We start from the raw sequence: 24,097 nt of genomic DNA on the forward strand, positions 1-24,097 counted from the left end.
TGCACCAGACAGGGGCCCCTGCACCAGACAGGGCCCCCTGCAGCTGGGTTGTGCCCCGCAACCTGATGCTGGTGTGGATCGTAAACCACCCTCCCACTACCAGCACGGGCTGGCCACACCACTTCCCCCATCACCATGTCAGTTCTCTGTGCATGCATGCTTGCCATTACTGAAGATGGCAACGTGTGTGCAACATGCTGACGCGGCTGGGCCTATTTAAGCTCCTGGCAGCAGTAGTGCTGCCGCCACCATAGAGGGTCCACTGCATTCTGGTGCCCAAGGCCTGCTCCCATGGACCAAAAGCATGTCTTATGACAACAAGAAGTCGTACTTTCAGTGTTGTGGGCCCAACTTTGTGGAACTCCTTCCCATTAGAAGTCAGACAGGCACCATCCCTGCTGAGTTTCACATGCTTGGTTAAAACTATTTTATTTCAGGAGGCCTTCGTGTTAACATTTCCTATGTTTTTAATTTTTTGAAATTTTAAATTTATGAGGCTTAATTTATGTTTTAAATTTTGTCTATTGTGCATTTATAATGCTGTAAACTGCTTTGAGACTGAATGGTGAAAAGCAGGATATAAATGTTTTAAAAAAATTAAAATTGTGGTTTTATATTTTATCTGCTTTGGATCTCTGATGGAGAAAAGAAAAATATAAATTATATATGATTTTCACATCTCCTACAATTCTGCATCCAGTGAACTACACTGGCTCCCTTAGGAGTTTTCTTTTCCTTCTCCAGTCAAAATGGCAACTTACATAGCAGTGGTAGTTCTAACCCCCTGCACTCCTGCATGAAAGCAACCATCTGGAAGTATTTATTTTAATCTTATATATTTTTATCAAACTTATACCCTGCACTTCCTTCTAAAAGGGAGCCCAGGACAATTTACAACATAAAATAATAGAATGGAGAACAAACCTTAAAACATTTTAAAAACTATAAAAATCCATTCACATCTAAAACAACATGCTGCAAGTTAAAATCCATAGTGCCACATCTCCTGTGCCCATCTGACCAAATAAATGTTTTCATCTGCTTTCTAAAAATGAATGTATTCACACCAGAATCAGTGGAAGTTCTGAATGCTGAAAGGCAGATGTTGTCAACTCCTTTATTCAATAATGGCAATATAACTTCAATTTTCTCAAAAAACAGTATTATAAAAGCTTCCCAAGCGCATCTTAAAAATATGCATAGTATTCTTTCTCTTCTTAGCAAACATTTATTTTTAGATTCCATTGTCTATTCCCTTTTATTTTTTTAAGGGACAATGATTTGGGGTGTAAATTCTTGAAATAATTTGCCTGTTGTACTCCAACAGCTCTGTGAAATTTCAAAAAAGCAGAGTCTAAACTTAATGTTTTATTATGAGACACTATCAGTAAAATTTCAAATTTTGCTTTAGAATTTTTGTTATGAGTGGTATAAGCTGCTGGTTAGCTATAAATTGGGCCCATTCTATTCATATCTATTTCTTTTAGAGGATGCAAGGTTGCTATTGTTGAAGTACTGAGATCAGACAAAGAAACAGGGCGGCCTGTGGGCGGAGTAAAGCAAATTACATGTTCAGGTACAGATGACACTATATAGAGAAAGAAAAAGCAGGTGTCTTTTCAGTTCATGCATACAATGAATCTTCAAAACCTTTGCAACTGATTAGGAATTTCATATCGTTGGTTTGGGTACAATACACACAAGCCTTTTTTCCTGCAAACAAACAATGTAAGTTTTCATTCTACAACTAATTTTAAGAAAGTTACAATTTTGTTTTGTGGCAAAATTACTGTTTCAACATTAAAAGTTTTAATTTCCCAAACTATTAATCTGAACCATTCGATATGGAACAATTCACCATTTGTTCTATTTTAATGGAAGTTATAACTATATTTAGAGGACTGGTATCAGAGTTATTTGTGTTTACTACTAAAATAGAGGTTTATTTTGAAGCAGTGAGCAACCTTGGTATAATATACTCACTTCTGGAATAATTTCAGTGACTAGACAGGATGTTTCAACCCTGATGTTTGAGAATTACAACAGCTTTTAAGGCATTATAATCCTAAAGCTAATTAGGCTGTAATCCTCAAATCTTTATTTTTACTGTATGTTTTTGGCATTTTCAATTACTTTAAAGAAGCTATTCCAAAGTAAATACTTTTAGGACAGTTGTTTAACCAGCTTTAAGACTGTAATTCCAGACTGCAATTCAGCATTAACTTATGATAGCACAACTAAATATGCAGCCTGATCCTGTGCATGTTTTCCTGAAAGTCCCACTGAGTAGAGTGGAATTTTTCCCCAAGTAATTGTGCACAGAATTGCCACTATTTAAATCAATGTACTCCAGTTTAATTGGATTGCATCGGGCACTAAATATGAAGCATACAGGTTATGTCAAAGTAATGTAGAGTTATACCAAATAATTCTTGGATTTACTGCAAAATAGGTTCTATAGATATACTTGTTCTATAAATTGACCTGAAAGGAACTATGGAAGAATTTGGGTGCATGGGTTATTATTATTTTTTAATGTAAAACTCCAGTAAAATAACTGAAATGTGAAAGCATCAAATCTATATAAAATAAAAATAGAGTTTAGTTTCAGCAGGTGAAAGTTGATGGGAGAATGGTTACTAATTTATTCCTAAAAGTGGGAGGTATGTTAAGTATAAATAATTTTAGACTGGAAATTTAACATGAAATTCATGGTCGTAAATCTGGGCAAAATCCTAACTACACTGAAAGTAATACAAAATTATATATTGTTGACTGTAACAGAAACACAGGTAGTGTTCTACGTGTTTGATGTTTATTATCAAAACTGCTAAGAGTACTCTCTGTCTACACTCTGAAATGCTTTGATCACTGAGATATATTTGCCTCTGGTGGCTTCCAGACAGCTTAACAAGATATTGCAAAAACATAAATTTCAACAAGGTTTTTCTCCCATCTTAATGGAATTCAGATTATATAGGGGGTATATGGGCTAGCATTTTGATGATGATGTGTGGATGCCGCAATATATTTGAATGCATGAGCAATACCCATCTCACAATAAACACCCATCTGGAAGCATTCTCAATCTCTATTGGGTTTTTATGATTTATTTATTTTTGTAATTTATTAATTGGTTCCTATGAAGCATCTCAAAGCAATTACACAATACAATAAAAACATATGTAAAACAACTGCATATATAAAAACAATTTCAAACCCAATATAGATCAACTGGGATAAAATGCTCCACTTAGAAGGTTGTTGAAAGGGCAAAATCTTCAACAGACACCAAAAAGCCAATAGAGCTAGCATCTATTAATATGAAATTGGAGGGAGTTCTAAAGGCTGGTACCCTCACACTAAAAGCCTGATTCTGACATCCCGCAGAATGGACCTCCTGATAAAATGCTATCTGCAGGATGTCTTTCCTGCACAACACAGTGATCGCTTGGGTATATATCATTGTGCAAGATGGTATTGTGATCTACCTGATGGGACTGTTGATGCTCTTGATCTTTTTATTTTTTTGTAAAAAAAACCTCTTGTTTCCTTGTTTGTTATTACTTTAGATTTTATGGTGACTGTTCATCCATTCTGGTGCTTCTTGGTAACAAACGTTATGCTTTATAAAATTTCTAGTGACTTGCTTTTGGGGGAATTTATTTATTTATTAAAAAGAATTAGGAGTTTTCTCTGTTCTAGGAGAAATATTTATGACCAGGAAGACGACAGAATACCATTGCATATGTTAGAAACTTTTATCATATTTTATTTGTACACACTTTCAGCCATCAGAACTAAATATTATTATTAATCCTATTCTGTATCTACACAGTTTATAAGTATTGATTAACAGAAAACAACCCACATAACAAATGAGATGCTTTTTGTCTTGCACCATCTTCTAAATCGTATATAACTGGGATTTTTAAATGGTGTACATCTTTAAAACAGGATGCATTCGGACTAAACGTATTTGCCAAGAGGGATCAACTGTCCATATGCTAATATTAGAAACAGATGGGTTTTCATCCCATACCCAGTAGAAAGAGTAATTTAATGCTAATCTGATAGAAGCCATGCCTTTATTCAAATACAGAGCACAGAGATAACAATGTCTTTAGTAACTTCCTCAGTTTCAATGACAATACAGAGCTGCCTCAAAAGCAATTAACACAATCAAGTGTCAGTACTGCCACCTAATCCCATACAGACAGATCAGATCAGTGTTGAAGTTGCCTGTACAAATCTTCAACAGCTTAATGACTGTTTGTTAGAATCATTTCACTTTGTGATAGAAACCCTGCTAAAATAGTTTCTAGCATTCATTCATGTCATTGGCGATCACTTGTGGCCTAGTAAGAAAACAATTCAGAGGCCAATTGTCATAGCATTGAAATCACAAGGGTATTAATCATAATTGTTGAAAAATAAAGTAAGTAAATCTGGCTTTAGAACATATTAATAGAATAAAGTGTAATGTAATAGTATTTTGCTATATGCATCTGGAGCTCTCATCAATGAGACCTTCTAGGCAAGACCCTCTGGGAGTTGGGCCGGGGAGGGGGAGAACCTAAGCTCACCTTTAACATCTCAACTTTCCAGTCTACAATATTTGATTGCTTAGTAGAGATGGCAAGGCCCAAAGGGAAATAAAGTATGGAAAATCCACCACCCTATTTTTCCCCCCTTACAGGTCTCAAATTAAAAGGGGAAAAAAGGAAATTCTGATAACTCTTCTGAAATATTTTTACTGCAGAAGCTCATATAGGCTGCAATCCAATACACACTTACCTGGGAGTAAGTCCCATTGAACCCACTGGAGCTTACATCTGAGTAGACATGAACTGGATTGCAGTCTTAATTCTGTGTGATAAACCTGAGGGTTGTTTCTAAACACAATAAACTTTCCTTTTCTTTATTGCAACGTTTAAGAAAATGTTGACAGTTTGTATTTTTAATTTTCTGTTGTTTTCCAAACTGACTGTGTATTGCAGCCATATTTTCCGTTTCTGAGATAAGCTAAAACGTGCTTGGCGCAGTCCAGTCTTGATCAAATAAGTTCCACTGCATTCATTGGTGTCTGTTTCCCCCAAGTGAGCACAGGCCTTTAGTGACACACATGCCAAAACTTTGGAAAAGTGCTTTTCCAAATACTCAAGTTCTAAAAGCATCGAAGTGTTTTATAGCTCCTTTTCCATCCAATTAGTGTAAATGGGGGAATCCCATCTTGTATTACATCTGACCGTCCTCTTATTGGTGCTACACAAGTGTGCCAGGAGCAGTGTTTGCCAACAATCATTTTCTTCCCCACCAGACCCACATCCCAAATCCACCCAAATCTGACCTTAATCTCAGTTCATACTATGTTTGATAACATTTTTGCATTATTGTGAAACAATGTTATGAGGAATTGCTTAACAAGGTAGATAATGGAATTTAAAAGTACTAGCAACTGTTGATGTGTTGCATTTAAGTTTGTAACTGCAGATATGATGTGTGTGTGCCTTTTAGATCTGAGAGAAGTATGGAAGTTTTGCATTCCTGTTTTTTTAGGTTTAAAAAATCATGTGTGTTTGTTTGCCTACTCTGATAACAGGATGCTGGATTAGATGGGCCTTTGGCTTGATCCAGCAGACTCTTCCGGTGATGATTATATGATGTTCTGTTTATACAAAGGATACCTGTTGGGGAATCACCTTATTAAACACAAACAGAGGTTCCTCATTAGTAAGGCAGGTGCGCTCTGTGCATGCTCATGCCATTGCTTTCTGAGGCTTATATTTCCTAATTATCATGCCTCCTCTGTTCAATCTGGGAGTGAGCTGTGGTTTGTGAGGTGGAGCTGGGGGTGCTTTAGGCTGCATCACACTTTGATTGGGTAGAATATTGCCTGCACATTTTCCTTCTCAGTAAGCCAATTGGCAAGAACCTTCTTGTATTTATTTATACCTTTAAAAAACAAGCACACCAGAGGATCTGGAGACTTAACTTACAAATCTTCCTGTCACTGGCTTCCTGTCACTGTGGTGTTGGGTACATTACTCTGGTACCCTTTCAAAGGGGTAACCAACTAGCCATGGCTTACAGCAGAAATGAAACAATAGTTAAGTTGTACTTTAGAGACTTTACATACGAACAGAAATGCAAACAATGAAAAATACAGGAAAATCTCAGATTCCGGCTATGGTTTCACGAAATATATAATAGAGAACAAAATAAAGATATTAGAATTATTTGTAAAAACTGCCAGATTCTGACAAGTTTGACGTCCACTAGATTTCCCAATAGCTAGTAGACACGAAAATTCACCACCAGACGCGCACCAAAAAATACTAGATTAAATGGAAAAACCACTAAATTGGCAATATCAGCCGGGCCGGTGGAGGAGAATTGTTCGGGCTGTGGCGTCACTAGGGTTGGTGTCACCCGGTGCGGTAACTCATGGTGTCACCCCCATGGACCTCCTCCCATACCAAACCATACAGAATCCTTAGTAATGTTTTTTGTACTAATATTACTCATAAATCGTAATTCCCGTATATCACTGGAAGAGTTCCATATACATCCCAATTCCAAAGAAAGGGGATCCCAGGGAATGCAGTAATTATCGAACTATTGCCTTCATATTCCATGCAAGTAAAGTAAAGCTCAATATTCTACAACAAAAGCTCTCACCATATATGGAGTAAGAAATGCCAGACGTTCAAGCTGGATTTAGAAAGGGAAGAGGTACCAGAGATCATATTGCAAACATATGTTGGATAATGGAACGGACCACGGAATTTCTGAAGGAAATCACCCTGTGCTTTATAAATTACAGCAAAGCCTTTGACTGTGTACATCATGAAAATCTATGGAATGCTTTAAAAGAAATGGGGGTGCCACCACATCTGATTGTCCTGATGCACAACCTATACTCTGGACAAGAGGCTACTGTAAGGACAGAATATGGAGAAACCGATTGGTTCCCCATCAGAAGGTGTGAGACAAGGGTGTATTTTATCACCCTACTTGTTTAATCTATATGTAGAACATATCATACGGAAAGCGGGATTGGACCAAGATGAAGGAGGTGTGAAAATTGGAGGGAGAAATATCAATAATTTTAGATATGCAGACAATACCATACTATTAGCAGAAACCAGTAATGATTTGAAACGAATACTGATGAAACTTAAAGAGGAAAGCACAAAAGCAGGACTACAGCTGAAAGCCAAGAAGACTAAAGTAATAACAAGATTTATGTAACTTTAAAGTTGACAACAAGGACATTGAACTTGTCAAGGATTATCAATACCTTGGCACAGTCAAGAAATCAGAAGAAGGCTAGGACTGGGGAGGACAGCTATGAAAGAACTAGAAAAGGTCCTCAAATGCAAAGATATATCACTGAACACTAAAGTCAGGATCATTCAAACCATGGCATTCCTGATCACATCCCGTATGGATGTGAAAGTTGAACAGTGAAAAAAGCAGATAAAAGAAAAATCCACTCATTTGAAATGTGGTGTTGCAGAAGAGCTTTGCACATACTATGGACTGTAAAAAAGACAAATAATTGGGTGTTAGAACAAATTAAACTAGAACTGTCATTAGAAGCTAAAACAATGAAACTGAAGTTATCATACTTTGGACACATAATGAGAAGACATGATTCACTAGAAAAAGACAATAATGGTGGGAAAAACAGAAGGGGGTAGAAAGATCTGAACAGGGTGGTTCATGACAGATGCTACTGGAGGTCACTGATTCATAGGGTCGCCATAAGTTGCAATCAACGTGAAGGCACATAACAACAACAAAACCACGCTACATTCAGGGAACACCCAAGTGAAATAATACAGCTCAAAAACCACTATTAAAACATAAAAACCAGCAAGTCTTAAGGACTGCTAGGGGAAAAAGAGACTAATTTGGAAAAGCATGGGAGAAAAGCGTTCGGAAAAGTAAAAAATGTTGACAGCATTGGGACCTGCTTCACTTCTAAGGGAACAGAATTCCAGAGAATTGGTGCCACAGCACTAGAAGCATGTGCTCGAGTCAACTTAAATACAGGTCCCTCCCAGTCAGATACTTAGAAGGCAAATATGTTTAAGTTCATTGTCAATGAAAACAATATTCCAATGATTAGTAGTTCCAATTAAAGCAACAGAACTAATTAAAAGGCCAAGCGCAGGATATGCATTTTAATTCTTTGCACACACTTTTTGTTGCAATGCATAGAATAGTATCACTTATATATTGAAAGCTTCTCCAAGTAATATTTACCAACAATACTAGGTTGTACAGTACCACACAGAGGCTGCCTCTGTCACCAAATGCCAATGACTCAGCTAAGCTGACTCACTTGACATAATTACTTCCATCTTTTAAACCTTCAGCACTTAAAAGTGGTCTTCCTAATCCATTGTGTTATGCTATTAGTAAAAGAACACCACGTTTTTAAAGTGGATGAAAAGCAAGAAATTCTTTTTTTTTTTTACAATAATTTTTATTCAAATTTTCATAAAACATAGAAAACAAAATCATAAAACATTCAAAGACAAAAAACAAAACAAAACAAAAATGATTAAACAAAAAAAAATAAAATGTTGACTTCCCATTTGTCACATATCAAATCAGTTATAGGTCTACAATATATAACAATCCTGTCTCTTAAATCATATTATAAAATCACTTTCCTCCAGTAGTTATCTTAATTAATCATCAAATCTCATAAACATTACTTTATTCTTTCCACAAAAAGTCAAAGAGAGGTTTCAATTCTTTAAGAAATATATCTATCAATTTTTCTCCAAATAAACATGTCAATTAATCCATCTCATTAATAATTATAATAATCTTATTGTCATAACCATAGTCCAAATAAACATTTCGATTAATCCATCTCATCAGAATCTGTTAGGTCCAATAATTTCAATAGCCATTATTCCATTATCCCTATTAGTTCCATCTTCCATCTTCAATAGTCCTGTTAAGTCCAGTAATTTCAGTGTCCAATCTTCCATTATCAGTATTCCATAATAATCTTGCTGTTGTAGCCATAGTCATATAATAAGAGTCTGATGGGAATTTCCTCTATCCCAAATATTTTCTTGCCATCCATTCTGAATAAGTTGCTGAAATACTGTTGTAAAGTCATATCTGTGTTCTTCTTTTTTACAAAATGCACTGGCTCATCTCTTAAGAGTTTTTCCATTGTCACATGGCTGCAGTTAATTCCATAGATTTTCTCTATATCAAGCTCCATCACATCATTCCAGTCCAGAAGATTATCCAAGCCATTGATAACTTTATCTCTAATATCTTCATTAATTTCTTCAGAGATAACGTTAAATTCCAAACAGTAGATTTTATTTCTAAAATCCATAAACTCCAGATCTTTTTCCAATTCCACATTTGTTCCAATCTCCAGGACTTGTATCTTCCCTTTATTTTTTCTTTTCTCATCTCTGATCTCATTCTCCTCTCTCACAGGATCCCCTATTTCTTTAAGCTCCTGCGTCATTTTGCTCAGTTCAATTTTCAGCTCCTTACTACCCTGTCGCAGGGTTTGTTTCGTTATCTCAATCTCATCCATTATTTTCTGAAACATAATTACTTCCAGATTCTCAGCCACTTTCTTGATTGCCATTTTTAAAACCACGAAAACAAAGCAAAACAAAAATAAAGAAGAACCACTTCTTATTTCAGCAACAATTGGGTTAATATTCCAGGCTTGATGACATCACAGTATAAACAGAGCAACCTGCCTTATCTCTCTATGTTCAAGAATGCAAAACAAATTTAGTTCCCAGCATCAAAACAGTTAGTGGCGTCCATCAAAACAGTTAGTGGCGTCGTGAAGAAGCAGATTCGTCAAAATAAAATAGACCAAAAAGAGAATAGTCCCAGACAATATAATATTCCTCGGAATAGAAATCAGGAATAGAAATCCCTCTTCTGTTTATTATCTTTAGAATGCACTTCCAGGACAGCTTTTTGCGACAGAAACAGAGATAAGCTGTTAATTTCGTGAATAACAGAGAAGAGCTATATCTCACCCAGAAGTTGTCCAAAGCCGATCAATCTGACAAATCTCCTTTTGCTGCAACAATTTAAACCAAGTAAAAAAAATAATAGAAAGAAGGGTGCTTGCCTGTTAGTCCGTTCTCTCTTTCAAGAAAAGATAAACGTATCGCTTAAGCAGATAGAGCTTGTTAGGAAGTCCGTCCGGCATTGTTGGCTGGACCTTTTCTCATAAATTAATGAAATCCAGTCCTCCCAACAAAAACAGGCTTTTGAGGTTGATCTCTACGTTTCTCCCTGCCCGGGAGAAATTTCATCAGTCAAAAAAAAAATGTTCTGACTGATTTATATCTGAATAAGCTTCTTTTGAGGCGGGAGCCCGTCCCAAAAGCAGGCACAAGCGAAGTCACCCTTCCCGGAAGTCGTCGAAAAGCAAGAAATTCTAAAAGCATAACACTTGTGAATAGGAACTACAAACACATTAATGTAGAAAAGCAACAGTAACTGAATACAGTGCAATCCTATAGCTGCACGCTCAGAAGTGTCCTATTAAGTTCAATGCGGCTTGCATGCGGATGTAGCGTTGCAGTCTCAGGCAACAAAGTAAAACACAGGTTTAAATAACATTCCCTGAGGATGGAAGCATTTTCCCAAATAGTCAAGGCTCTGTTTAGGAAAGACGGGAGGACAACCACCTGAAGTTGTTCAGAACACAAGACACACGTTTTTTCCTTGCATTGCAATACAGTCCTGCGCTGAGCTCAGTGGAGCTATTTCTGAGTAAACATGCATAGGATCAGTCTGCTTGATACAATCCTATACGCACACTCGGGGAAGAAACTCCGAGTAAACATGCACAGGGGGTGGCAGTGCACGCCTGCAATCCTGTGCAAGATAGCAAGCGTGCACTGCCATCCCCTGCGCTTGTTTACTCGGAGTTTCTTCCTCGGGTGTGCATATAAGTCCCATTAAACTATGAGGCTCACTTCCGAGCGCCCAGCAACGGGATCGGGACGCACAAGAAGAGACCTTAGCAGACAAAACCCTGGAAATTGGACGGGGAAGAAGGTCCGAACTACTAGCATCCGTCCTTCCCGGGGGTTTCTCCGGCTGTGCGGCTCAGGTTGCAGGCAGGCCTCGTCCATGCGGCTCTCCGGCAAGCCTGCCAGAAGCGCTGCAGCGACGGGAGGAGGAGCAAGAGCCGTCTCTCCGGTCTGCGCCCCGCCGGCAAGGGTGGCAAGAAGCTTTTCTCTCGCTTGCTCTTTCTCTCTCTGCTTCCGCAAGCCCCTCTCCGGCCTTACACATGGCGAGAGGGTGGCGGCTGCCCCAACCACCCAGTGGCGCGCAAGACAGTCACCCCGGTGTAGTGGTGGTGGTGCAGCAGCCTCTAGCCTAGCCTGCCTTGTAACAGGCTGCAACCCGGCTCGAGGCCCCGCCCTTTGGGAGATCCAGCTCGGCTGCGGCTTTAGCGCGGCGGCGGCATGGCAGCTCTCCACCTGCCCCGCTTCCCGGTGGTGCCTGGGGGGCGGCTCTGGGTGTCACCCCCTCTCATGGTGTCACCCGGTGCGATCCGCACCCCCCGCACCTCTGTCGTGACGCCCCTGCGGGCTTCTTCAGTATGTTGTGGTCGACGAGCTCCTCCCCAGTAACGCACGTGCCAGGATTTACAGCTCCCCAGAAGAAAAGCCACTTTTTGGTAGATAAATTGGGGAAAGTGTTCCTGCAGAGCAGGGAATTGGTCTGATCTCTTTTCTTTGGAGTTCTGCAGGACAGCGGTGAAATCCCTTATCCGCGTTCTGTGTATTTAGACACGGGCTGCCCTGACCTAGTACTGCCTGGTCGTTTAAAGCCATGACCAACAAACAAAGAAGTACAGCCCCAATAATCATTCCCACCCCTTTTTCTCCGATCCTGCTTTTCTTTCTCACAGATCCTCTAGGATTAAAAACGTGCGGTGATTAATAACTTCAACGCACATGTTATCAATGTCATCGCTGCAGCGCTTTCACTTGTAGCCTGAGAAGGCTGGGCGTTGCATAACCCCTCACGCTCAAAACATTAACGCCCAAAACAATTGTTCAGATTACTCTTGTGCAATCAAATTAAATAACACCACGCCAAAAGCGGGAAAGTAACACTTGCGCCCAATCTCACCCCGTGCCATCCTTTAACCGTGGAGCTACTGTCCCCGCTTTTTTTTTCTTAGCCGGATAAGTACTGCATACCGATTGGTCTAGCCACGCGCGCTTGGAACGTTGCGTTGTCCTTTGCTTGAAGGCATCGTCACGTGCCATGCTTTGGAAAGTTCTGCAGCCTTCCAACGAGTGTTCTGTCTTGCTCAGGCGTTATTGTTGCGGATCGGAGGTTTCTGAATAGGTCGTTCCCGCTCGGATCACTTTCTTTTTGGTGGGAGAGCTTTTCTCTCACCTTGCAGTACTACTTTTCCTGTCCCAAGCAAAAATGCGCTTAAAAGGCAAAGTAACAGCTATTCCTCCACGCCTAGCGCAGCACGGCCGATTTTGTCGGGATCAAAATGCGACCAGGATCTCTTCCGCTCAGGTATTTGTGAATTATAAAGAGCCCGTTTGGAGTGATGTCTGGCGACCTTAATATCTCCGTAGCCCAGGTCTATGTCAGAAGGGAAAAGAATTCAAAAGCATCTAGGGTCATTTCGTTTCCACACTAGAGAAACATGCCAACTCGTGTACATCACTTTCTACAGTAGCAAGGTTATTTCTGTGCCCAGTGTTAATTTTAAAAAAATCTGCTGTGGTTCCCCTCTTTCCATGGTGCTTGGTTTACTTTTTCTACTCTGAAAATAAAAGGGAATAGAATAACCGAACATAAGATGGGGTATGCCAAATAAATCCAAATACATTTTAGGCCATGAGTACGTGGACAAAGGGACCCCATGCTGTCGATTTACTTTGTTCTGGAGATAATCCTCTCATGTTTGGCAGCACCATCCTATACATGTCTTTTAAAAAGTAAATCCGTTGAGTTCAGTAGGTGAGTGTAAGATTGCAGACTTAAAAGTCGCACTCTTACTTAGTTACTGCTTTCTAACAGAATAAATTTCCAAATAGGGGCTGTAAACTCCCTTAATTCAAAGGGTTTGTTTCCTCAATGTACAGCCCAAGTCTAATTTCTAATGAAAGTAAACCCCACTGAGCTTAATAAGGCTAGTTCCCCATCCCCAATTAAATGCTTTAGTGTGAGTCCTATAAACTTACTACTTGGAAGAATCAAGCCCTATCAAATTCAGTGGGACTTGCTTAAAAGAAAGTGAGTATAGGATTGCTGTCTTAAAATGATGGCATGATTACTCTGCTGAAAGGTCCACTGTGCCCAGTAAGGATTATTACTGTATTCTATTAATTGTATTTTAACATTTTGTAAGTCGCTTAGAGTGGCCATTGGCCAGATAAGCGACAAAGAAATTAAATTTATTATTATTATTATTATTATTATTACACCATTGTGTTCAGGATTGTCCCCTTAACAAGTTACTGTTTCCCAGTCCCTGAGGAAAGTTTCTCTCTGAAATACTTTACATATAGTTTATTTCAAGATCAAATATGAAAATACTTTGTGAAAACTCAAAATGTTCATATTGGTAGGAAGTTCCCTGTTACTTGTCCCTCTTCCCCCTCCCTTCATGACATTAGGGGTCAATATTTGTCTTTTAAAATAATGGCATTGATGCTGAGCAACATATATGAAATCTCAAGGTTTGCTACCTGAGGTCCAAATTTCATTTCTGTGGTGACCTCCCTTGCTCTCCAACTTAGGTGGTGTGTGTGTGTTTGGTTAAAGTTTTTGTGTGTAGTGTTGCAGTGGATAATGAAAATTTTGTATGGTAGCTAAGAATTTGAGCTGGTTAGAATCTCACTTCAACAATTTTTCAGATGGCCTTTGGCAAATGCAATTTTAGCCTTCTGCAAAATAGGGATAATACTACTGATATATTGAAGAATTCTTGTAAGGTTTACTGAATTAATATATGACAAATTCTCTGAAGTGCAATATAAATACTAATATCAGAGCTGCTATTTATGGATAGTCTTTCAGTATCTTTAACAGCTGCATGCCAGGCAGAAATCAACAGGTAGAACTATTTCTAGCAGGTTGTTGCAGCGATGGGAACAAGTTCACCTGCTGAAGGCACACAGTTTCTGTACATGAAAGAGCAGCAAGCCTATTAAAAAGTAATTGACAGTTTCCCAAGAAGAAATATTGAAAAGTGTTTTTTTCTCCCGTTTACACAAGGCATAGAAAAATGTCACTGATAACACTTTTAAGAAAGAATTATTTGCGTCAATTGCATTAAAAAAGAATAGCTGCATACACACTCTATGTACATTTGAGAAATAGTTCATCACCTGTTTTCTACCTTTACAAAATTAGTTTCCAGGGAAATCATTTGTTTAACCTTTTGTAAATTGCAACTTGATGGGAGTTTACAATTTTCTAGTTATTCCTAATTGCAGAGTAAAAGCAGTAGTTGAGAGTATTGTTTGCATTAGAGGGAGCGAGGAGTCTCCATCACAAGCCTGAACCCAGATGTATTTTATTGAATATATTTACTTAGATCAGCTGAGGAGGTATTGATAATATATGTACACCTAGATATCTGGGGAGGTATTGATAATCTCTAAGCGCATAAGAACTGTCTTGCTGAATTAGATCATTCTCTAGCACGGCATTGATTTTCCAGCAGTGGCAAATGACTCTAAACTAGTGGTGGGGAATCTGTGGTCCTCCAGATGTTGTTCGACTCCCACCTCTCATAAGCTCTAGCCAGCAGAACCAGTACACAGGAATGATGGGAATTGGAATTCAACAATATCCAGAGCACCACAGGTTGCTCACCTTAATTTTTTATTTAAGAAATTTTATAAACTGCTCAATCAAAAAATCTCTATAAACTGTATACATAATTTTAATGAAATTTTAATAGAACAGTAAAATAATTTTCAATACTACATAGGTAAAATCAGCAGAATTTAACAACAAACATACATAGCTAAAGTATGTGTCCAAATAAGCTTGATGAAATTTTTTTTAAAAAGCTTTTAGCCAGCATCTGAAGCAGCATAAAAAGGTGTCAGGTAAATGTTAATAGGCAGGGAGCTAATTCATAAGGAGGGCATGTTGGTGATGACCATTCCCTATTTATCTCCAACATCAGGTGCTCGGAACCTTACAGTACCTGAACATAGAGGTTCCATTTAGCTGTCATTGTTAAAAGCTGTTGACAGATTTTAGTCAACTTTGTTGGGTGACCATGGTTATACAACAACAACAATCTTTATTTACAGTCAACTGACCACAAATATAAAACATAATACTGGGAGTTATAAAATAAGACTACATAATAACACAGGGTACAACGAGCAACAAACTGGGTTATATAAACAACTCAAATTATTTAATTACCGTTGACAATCATACAGAGTCTAATCCGGATAGCCAAGTTCAGGAATTTTGCCACTTGCTCGGTAATTGCCTTACCTGAACCCCCAAGTAAAACAATCAAAAGGGACTCAAAAGAACAGCCTGGAAAAGACTGCATAATAGGGTATATTAGGTCTTTTCTGGCCTCTTCCTAATAGCTACAATTAAACAGGACATGTGAAATAGACTCTACTTCGTCATTATCACAGGGGCAACACCTGTTGTTTCTTGTAGTTTTTTTATACCTGCCCTCCAAAAGTTTTGAATCGAGCCAAAGAGAATGCCCTCCTATACTTGGGAATAAATAACCAGCTTAGGTAGGGCATCCCGTCTTTTCGAAGGAAACCTGATAGACCCAGTGACTGGGCAGAACAAGAACCCTGTGCGGCTGTGGTTATAGTATTACAAGAAATAATGAAAAAATATATTCACTTTCTCCATACTATTCACTATTAATTTTATATAAACTCAGCACATTTTAATATCATTTTAAATGTTTTAACCCGGCCATAATACACTTGTGAAAATATCAGTAACCCTTTCCAGATATTCAAAGTCAAGAGACCCAAATTGGAAAGGGGTGCAGACACACCAGGAGCAACTTTTCCACACTCAACCTGCTCACATTAAGTGGGAAGGGGGCTTTAAATGTTTTCAGGTGAATGTGCTTAGAGCCCTTTGACCATTTGAAACACTGACAGAATAGGGTTCCTGATCTTGGCGAAGCTTCCAAGTGTGTTTTCCTAAACATGATTAGAAGTTCCCTTCAGACATTCCCGCTCAGTGTAGGATAGTAGGGCATGGAACAGGCATGCCTGGTATGTACAGGGATATTGGGAGTGGTGGCAGAGTGTGCATCCCCAAGTTTGAGTCCGCACACGTTAAGAACATAAGAAAAGTCTGTTGGATCAAGCCGGTGTCCCATTTAGTCCAGCATCCTGTTCTCAGAGTGGCCAACCAGATGCCCCTGGGAAGCCTGCAAGCATAAGAGCATTCCTGCAATTTCCAGCATTTTGGTATTTGGAAGCATACCGTCTCTGCCTATGGAGGCAGAACATAGCCATCGTGGCTAGTAGACTTTGATATCATTCTTTTTCTTTTTGAACTTCTGAGGAGGGCTAATGAGATTGTGTAAAACATATAAAAGTCAACTTATCTGAAGATGTTTATTTTATATATATTAGACTAAAAAAAAAAGTAGGCAGAAATGAGTCCATGGAGGACTTGTGAGGAAATGCTACCCTAGGAGATGCTAGCGTTATCTATTGCTTCTCAAGTCCAATGATCTAATTGGGACTTTATGGATTCAATATGTATGATGCACCTTACTGAATTTTAGATCGATTTTGAATTATATTAGTTTGTGTGCTGTGATATGTTTAGTTTATTTTGAAAACTTTATGAACTGCTGTATCAAAAATCCCAAAGTTTCCCTAAATTTTTCTTAGTTTTAGTAAAAGAAATGTTGACGGTGTTGTTTTAAAGCATTCTTATTTTTTAATAAAAATTACAATAGACAAAAAAAAGAAGAGAGACAGTGGAGCTTTCCTTTCTCTTTGTGACATGGATTTTTTTTTTTTTTAAGTTGAGATAGGTTGTGTGCATTCTTGGATCTCTTGGCATTCAGGGAATAAAGATTAAGTGAGTTGAAAGAGCATCATCAATCAGTTCCTCACAAGATTAGAATTGCTTCATACATTTCAGCTAAGGTAGGTATCAGTGTTTCCATTGCTGACCAATCCAATACTTGTGTGTCTGCGAGCATAATCCTGGGACTGAAGTTTCTAGAAGATTCCTTTGCAGTGTCTTTCCAGTCGTGCAATTTGCCTACATATGGTCCAGAAAAGACATTGTCCTCCTGCATTCTGAACCCATATTTTTCTTTAACTTGTGACATGGTTGTCAGATGATCTTGCTTCAATTCTCTTGATAGGGTTGGGGGAATGATCACATCATTTTAAGGGTGTAATCTAGGTAGAAATGGAACCACTCTGGACACAGTTTTGGAGTATGCTAAAACTTGAAGTGGATCAGAAAAATCAAAACAGATTTTTCATTAATTCCATAGCCAGGGGATACCATTTTACTGACCCTTACTGCATTGGAGGCCTTCGTTACTGGGATGCGGAGCACACTGTGCAGATAGCATTGGAGGACAGGTGTGTGTTGGTGCAGCACCCTGCTGCCTTGAGTGCTGCACCAACACTTCTCATCCTTGCTACTTCTTTGATCTAGTTAGATGGAGAGGTTTTTAACTTCTCTCCTGCCCAGAATGCATCATTCTTGCTCCCTGGAATCATCTTTCACATCCCAGGAGGGAAAAGTACCAGTCTAATGATGGGTAAATAAATACATCTCTCTTGGTGGATCAAGATCATGGAGTGCACAGAGAGGTTTAGTGTTGCCCAAATCTGCAGTAAACAGCTTTCTCATCCCAAGGTTGTTGATCCATTGAAGGGGTGCCTTAATTACAGGTGTGTGATCCAGCCTGGCAAAATGCAAAGCACCTTTCCCATGCTGTAGCTCCAGCCTTTGGGATGTGAGGACAAGTCTGTATGCTGTCCCTTGTATCCTGATATTGAAGGGAAGGACCTTTTACCTTCACTTAACAGGAGCAAGAACTTCTCCTGGAATATCCTGCATACCCGCATAGATTGTTTGAGATTTATCCAGGCCCATGGGAAGGGACCCCCCCAATAAATGAGAATCATAGCGTGCAAAGAGGGTTAATATGGCCCAGAGGTTCTCACATCAGATCTTCAATCCAGCATAGAAAGTATTTTTCCCTTCTCTTTGCTGGATCTGAACGTTTTCATTCTGAGGAGTGAATGTGAGGCAGGAGCTGTGCTAGATTTCCACCTTGCAAACCTCAGATAACCTGCCTTGCAGACTTCACTTTATTTCTGGAGCAAGTCCAGAACCCATCAGAAAGCTTTTGTGTCCTGACTCTTTAGAAATGCGTCTGTCCCTTTTAGAAACTGTTGGTCTTGCTCAAAATGAAAAATGGAAATGGACTGGCTTCAAGTCGATCCTGACTTATGGCGACCCTATGAATAGGGATTTCATGGTAAGCGGTATTCAGAGGGGGTTTACCATTGCCTCCCTCTGAGGCTAGTCCTCCCCAGATGGCTAGGGCCTGTTCAGCTTGCCACAGCTGCACAAGCTAGCCCCTTCCTTGCCCACAACTGCCAGCTGGGGGGCAACTGGGCTCCTTGGGACTTTGCAGCTTGCGCACAGGTGGCAGGGCACATGACCCCTAAGCCACTCACTGTTGGGGTGATCTTTAGCTGGCCTTTGACACCCAGGAGACACGAGCAGGGATTTGAACTCACAGACTCTGGACTCCTAGCCAGTCTCTCGTCCCACTATGCCAAATCAGCTGTGTGGTGTGCAGTGTGTGAAACTGAAAGCTATTTCACAGTAGGGTACAGTAGGGCCCCGCTTTTCAGCGTTCTGCTATATGGCAACTAAAATTAGAGTAAGGCCCCACTCACACGGTGCTTGTTCCGCTTTTGTGGCGTATTTTGGCGTCGGGCGCCATTTTATTGACGGAGTTCTGCTTTTCAGCAGGAGTCTGGAACATAACCCACCGTATGAGTGGGGCCCTACCGTATGGCTGCTTCTCTGTGTTTTTCCACATTATTATCCTAGTATAAGACATGCAGCTTCCTCACATCTTATGGGATATAAGTACATACAGAACAATTATTTAATGAATACCTTGCTTGTGCTATAAAATGTGAGGCCAGTGACGCAAGTGAGTTAGAGAGAAAGTGTGGTTGAAACACTCTTGTGTATGCAGGCAGGTATTAATTCACAATAACCCTTAGGAAGTCCCGAGGGCACAGGCACTACCCCCTTCTATTATTTATAACCAGTCGAAAGGGGATTGGTAGTGGGGAGGGTGTATGATGCATTTGTAGTTCCTGCGCAGGGTGAGAGCCTGTGCAGAGAACTGAACAATAGGAGAAAGTCGCCAGATGCCTTTAGAGGGAGAGTCTGCAATTGGCAGAAGGCTGGTCCTGCCTGGGTTTGAGACGGGGGGGAGTAGATGTGCCCTGTTTGAAAGATATTGAGTAGGTCTGACTGTTCCCAATTCTCTCAGAGGCCTACTGGGATAACTGGTTCAGGTAGGCTTTGTTCGTGAGCTCTTGTTGGGTCCATATCAGGTGTTCAGGAGGAGTCTTAGTAAGGAGGAACATGGGTGATGCCACCTCAGTTTCACTGATATGGGAGGAGGGTGAACTACCATAGAAGAAAAGGACAAGGCTATCTACGGCTTATTCCTTGCCCCCACTCCTCTCATGGATGGGTTCCTGATCCCCCATCTGCTGTGCCCTCTGGCCTGTGTGCGTTGTTGTTTAACAACAGGTCGGTACACAATACAACCACACTCATCCATCATTTGATTGTGGATGAAGGTGCCGATTTGGTGTGCATTACTGAAACCTAGGTGGGTGGAGATTATCTGACCCAGCTTTGCCCACCTGGATACTCAGTGCAACACCAGCACAGGCTGCAGGGACAGGGGGAGGAGTTGCTGTGGTCTACAGAACTTCCATCTCTGTCACCAGGAAACCACTGTGTCTTATAGCTAGCTGTGAGGGCCTGCACCTTGTGTCGAGACAATGAAAAGGTAAACTAGGGTTGCTGCTGGTGGACCATCCACCCTGCTGCCCTCCAGCTTCTCTGACAGCTGACAGAGGCTGTTTCGGCTGTGGAGGCTGCCTCTAGTGTTCCGGCTCGGAACTTAATGGGTTCCATGATGACCCTGGGGCTGTCTCAAGTTGTCACCAACCTGACACATAGGGTAGGGCACACTCTTGACTTGGTTTTTGCTCCAGATGGAGGAAGGGGTGGTCTGGAGAAGGGGGGGTGGATGTCACCCAATTGTCAAGGTCAGACCGCTTCCTGGTGAAATTTAGACGTATGGCTCCGATCCTTCCCTGCAGGGGGAGTGGACAGATTAAGATGGCCTGCCCCTGGAGACTAATTGAAACCACAGGATTCCTGAATGCCTTGGAGGAGTTCCCAGTAGATAGAGCAGGTGACCCTGTTGAAGCCCTTGTCATGCTGTGGAACAGCAAGGCATGTCGGGCTCTTGACACAGTTGACCCCGAGCAGCCTCTCCAACATTGTGGAGCCCGGTCTGCACCTTGGTATACCAGTGAGCTAAGGGCAATGAAACAGGCTGGATGACATGGTGACAGACTTGCTGTGAGGCTGATCGGGCATGAGTAAAACATCATAACCGTGCCTGCTGTGCAGCGGTGAGGGCGGCAACGAAGGCCCACTTCTCTGCCACCATTGCATCTTTAACTAGCCATCCAGTCGAGCTTTTCCATATTGTCACGGGTCTGTTGACATCAACTACAGGAAATGGAATTTTAGACCCTTCGGAGGCCCACTGTGAACTGTTTACAAGGCACTTTGAGGGTAAATATGCTTGCCTCCATATCAATCTTGATGCCCCATCCACATCTACTGTAGTCCCCAGTGAAGTGTCCAGTGCAACATCTGCTGCAACTTCTTGGGAACTGTTTCAGTTGATGTGGCCTGATGATGTGGACAAGGTGCTTGCGATGATGCGACCAGTAACGTGTCCTCTCAACCCTTGCCCTCTTTGGCTTATTAAAGCTTGCTGAGGGGGTTTGACCAAGTGGATCCAAGGTGTAGTCAATGCATCGTTGCAGGAGGGAGTGTTTTCAGCTGCCCTAAAAGAGGCGGTGGTCCGACTGCTCCTGAAAAAGCCCACCCTGGACCCATTGGTTTGCAACAACTACCATACCCCCTTTTTAGGGGAGATGATTGAGAAGGCTGTGGTACAGCAATTGCATGTACTCTTGGATGAAACATATTATCTTGACCCGTTCCAGTTTGGGTTCAGGCCTTGTTATGGTACTGAATCAGCCTTGGTCACCCTGATGGATGACCTTTATCAGGAGAAGGACAGGGGGAGTGCAACTCTGTTATTCTTACTTGATCTCTTGGTGGCTTTTGATGCCATTGACCATTGTATTCTTCTGAAGCAACTTGGTGAGATGGGTTTTGGAGGCACTGTTTTACAGTGGTTCTGATCCTATCTCCAGGATCGCTTTCAGAGGATATCATTGTTGATTGTCTTTCGCCCCCCTGGCAGTTGTGCTATTGGGTGTTGCAAGATACCATCTTGACCCCCATGCTGTTTAACATCTATATGAAGCCCTTGGGAGCAATCATCAGGGGATTTGGGGCAAGGTGTCAGCAGTACTCTGACGATACCCAGCTCTATTTCTCTATGATATCTAAATTGGAAGTGTCTGTGCAATCCCTGGACTGGTGCTTGGACTTGGTGGTGGGCTGGATGAGGGCCAATAAACTGTCTGAATCCTAGCAAGATGGAGGTGCTGTGGGTTGGTGGTTCCCACGTTCAGATAATTGGTCAGTTGCCTGCTTTGGATGGGAACTTACTCCCTCTGAAAGAGCAGGCGCGTAGTCTGGGGGTGCTCCTGGATTCATCATTGTCACTAGAGGCCCAGGTGACCTCAGTGGCCAGGCGTGCCTTTTCCCTGCTTTGGCTGGTAAGATAGCTGCGGCCATTTTTCGACTGGGATAGCCTGAACACTGTTGTCCATGCACTGGTAACCTCCAGACTGGATTATCTTAATGCGCTCTGTGTGGGGCTACCTTTGAGGTTGGTCCGGAAGCTGCAGCTGGTGCAAAATGTGGCGGCGAGACTGCTCACTGGGCGTAGGGTATTGCCACCATGTCACCCAGCTGCTGAAAGAATTGCACTGGCTGCCCATTAGCTCCCAGGCTAAGTTCAAGGTTCTAGTTTTGGTGTACGAAGCCCTATACAGCTTGGGACCAGGATACCTGAAAGACCGTCTTATCCCTTATATACCCAGTCGATCTCTGCACTCTGCAGGTGAGGGCCTCTTGCAGATACCCCTTTATCAGGCGTTCTGTTCTGCACAACATAGGAAATGGATCTTTAATATAGTGGCGCCTATCCTTTGGAATTCCCTCCTCTTAAATACTAGACAGGCACCATCTCTGTTATCTTTTTGGCGCCTACTGAAGACCTTCCTCTTTCAACAAGCCTTCTAAGTGGATACTTTATCCCAGTCTCCGTCTCTGTTGGAATTGCTTTTTAATATGTTTTTAAATCTTTTTTTAAAACATACTTTTTAAGACTTTTAAAAAACTTTTAAAAGATGTTTTGTTTTAATATATTTTAAAGTCTGTTTTTACGATGTATTAAAGTGTTTTTAGTGCTTTTGTTTGCTGTCCTGGGCTCCTACTGGAAGGAAGAGCGGAATATAAATCCTAATAAATAATAAAGAAACCCTGGAATTGTAACCTCTGAATCTAGATTAAGTAAGGATTAAAGCCCTCAGAATAACAACCCTGAAAAGAGCTTTTGTATCCTTGCTGCTCATAGACAAGGTCTTAATCTCCTGGATGGCTTATTATCATCACAATACTGTGTGAAATCTTTTGTAGTTTTCTTTAAAATGGTGAAACAAAGCTGTTATGCTTGTTGTTTCTATTTGTGTTATGTTTCTCAGAATCTGCCTGAAGAAATTATACAGCCTATTTTTTTAAAAAAAAACTTTAATATAGATAAGACATAATACAAGGCTGTATTTTAAAAGGGGTGGTTGTTAATGAATTTGCCGAGAAAGCTATTGAGAAGCGTGATGCCAAAATATACCTGTCAAGTAAATGTAAACATGAACGAAGACCCTTTTGTTGCTGCTGCATATTTGCAGAATATTGGTATTTGGAGGAATTGTGCCTCTAGATTTCAAGGTGATTGCAGTTGTAACACTTCCTGTTCTTTAACCATTGTTGGGAGACTGAGCTATAGAGTTGCATGCTCTCTTCATCTAATTCATTTTCTTTTTCCCTTAACTGTGGTTTGTTAAATGGTTATTTGAGCAGAAGGTGAAAGGGACTTGTTGAGGGAGCATGTGATCCTGTAACCCATTCAGTGATCTCTTAATTGTGGTTAAAGGAAAAGAAGCACTTTTTATACAGAAGCTGACCACCAGCAAACCATAAAATAATAATGGCATATAGCCAAGGAGTTTTTAACAGACTTGCTGCTTGATCCTAGGCTAACTTTTTTTAAAAAAGTTAAAAGACTGGGTGCATCCTTAAATAACTTTCCAGAGTTTACAAAGGTTGTTTCCAGTTTTGGAATGGAAAATCTGGTTGTTATTTATTTATTTATACCCTGCCCTTCCTCCCAGTAGGAGCCCAGGGCAGCATGGTGGCATAATTGTGGCTGCCCTTCAGATGCTCACTTTAAACTATATCTCTTTTAATACTACTGTGCAAAGTACAATCCTCAGACCTCTGAAATATTGAATGATTTTCCCCAATTGGAATTTATGTAGATAAATAGCATCTTTGCAATTTGTTTCCAGTACAAACATCATAGCTCAGTAGCCAGATACTTTGTGGCCTATCTTAGACTGCTGCACCTAGGTGGGAGCACCAATATTGGGTATAAAATTTGAATTAAAAGTTACTGAGTTATTCATGTGTTTTTTCCCCCAGAGGCTTCTCTTCACATGAAAGTATGTTTACATATATGATTGAGCAGAAATGAATTAATGCTGTTCTTTGATACAGTTTT

The 24,097-nt window shown here is 40.5% G+C and overlaps 1 protein-coding gene across 4 annotated transcripts in view; it reads left to right on the forward strand.

Moving 5' to 3' along the window:
• Positions 1 to 1,641: 1,641 nt before the first annotated feature.
• Positions 1,642 to 24,097, forward strand: part of ELAVL4 (ELAV like RNA binding protein 4) — a 167,134-nt gene continuing 144,678 nt past the window's right edge. For 3 of the 4 annotated variants that reach the window (XM_061632938.1, XM_061632939.1, XM_061632943.1), the window contains exon 1: positions 12,346 to 12,573. In XM_061632938.1, coding sequence (XP_061488922.1) covers positions 12,475 to 12,573 — 99 coding nt within the window. In that variant the 5' untranslated portion in view covers positions 12,346 to 12,474. Of the gene's footprint in view, positions 1,729 to 12,345; positions 12,574 to 24,097 lie in introns of those variants that run through there. The other variant, XM_061632941.1, reaches the window with a different exon arrangement.

Source organism: Rhineura floridana, chromosome 6, assembly GCF_030035675.1.
Source record: "Rhineura floridana isolate rRhiFlo1 chromosome 6, rRhiFlo1.hap2, whole genome shotgun sequence".
Lineage (NCBI taxonomy): Eukaryota > Metazoa > Chordata > Lepidosauria > Squamata > Rhineuridae > Rhineura > Rhineura floridana.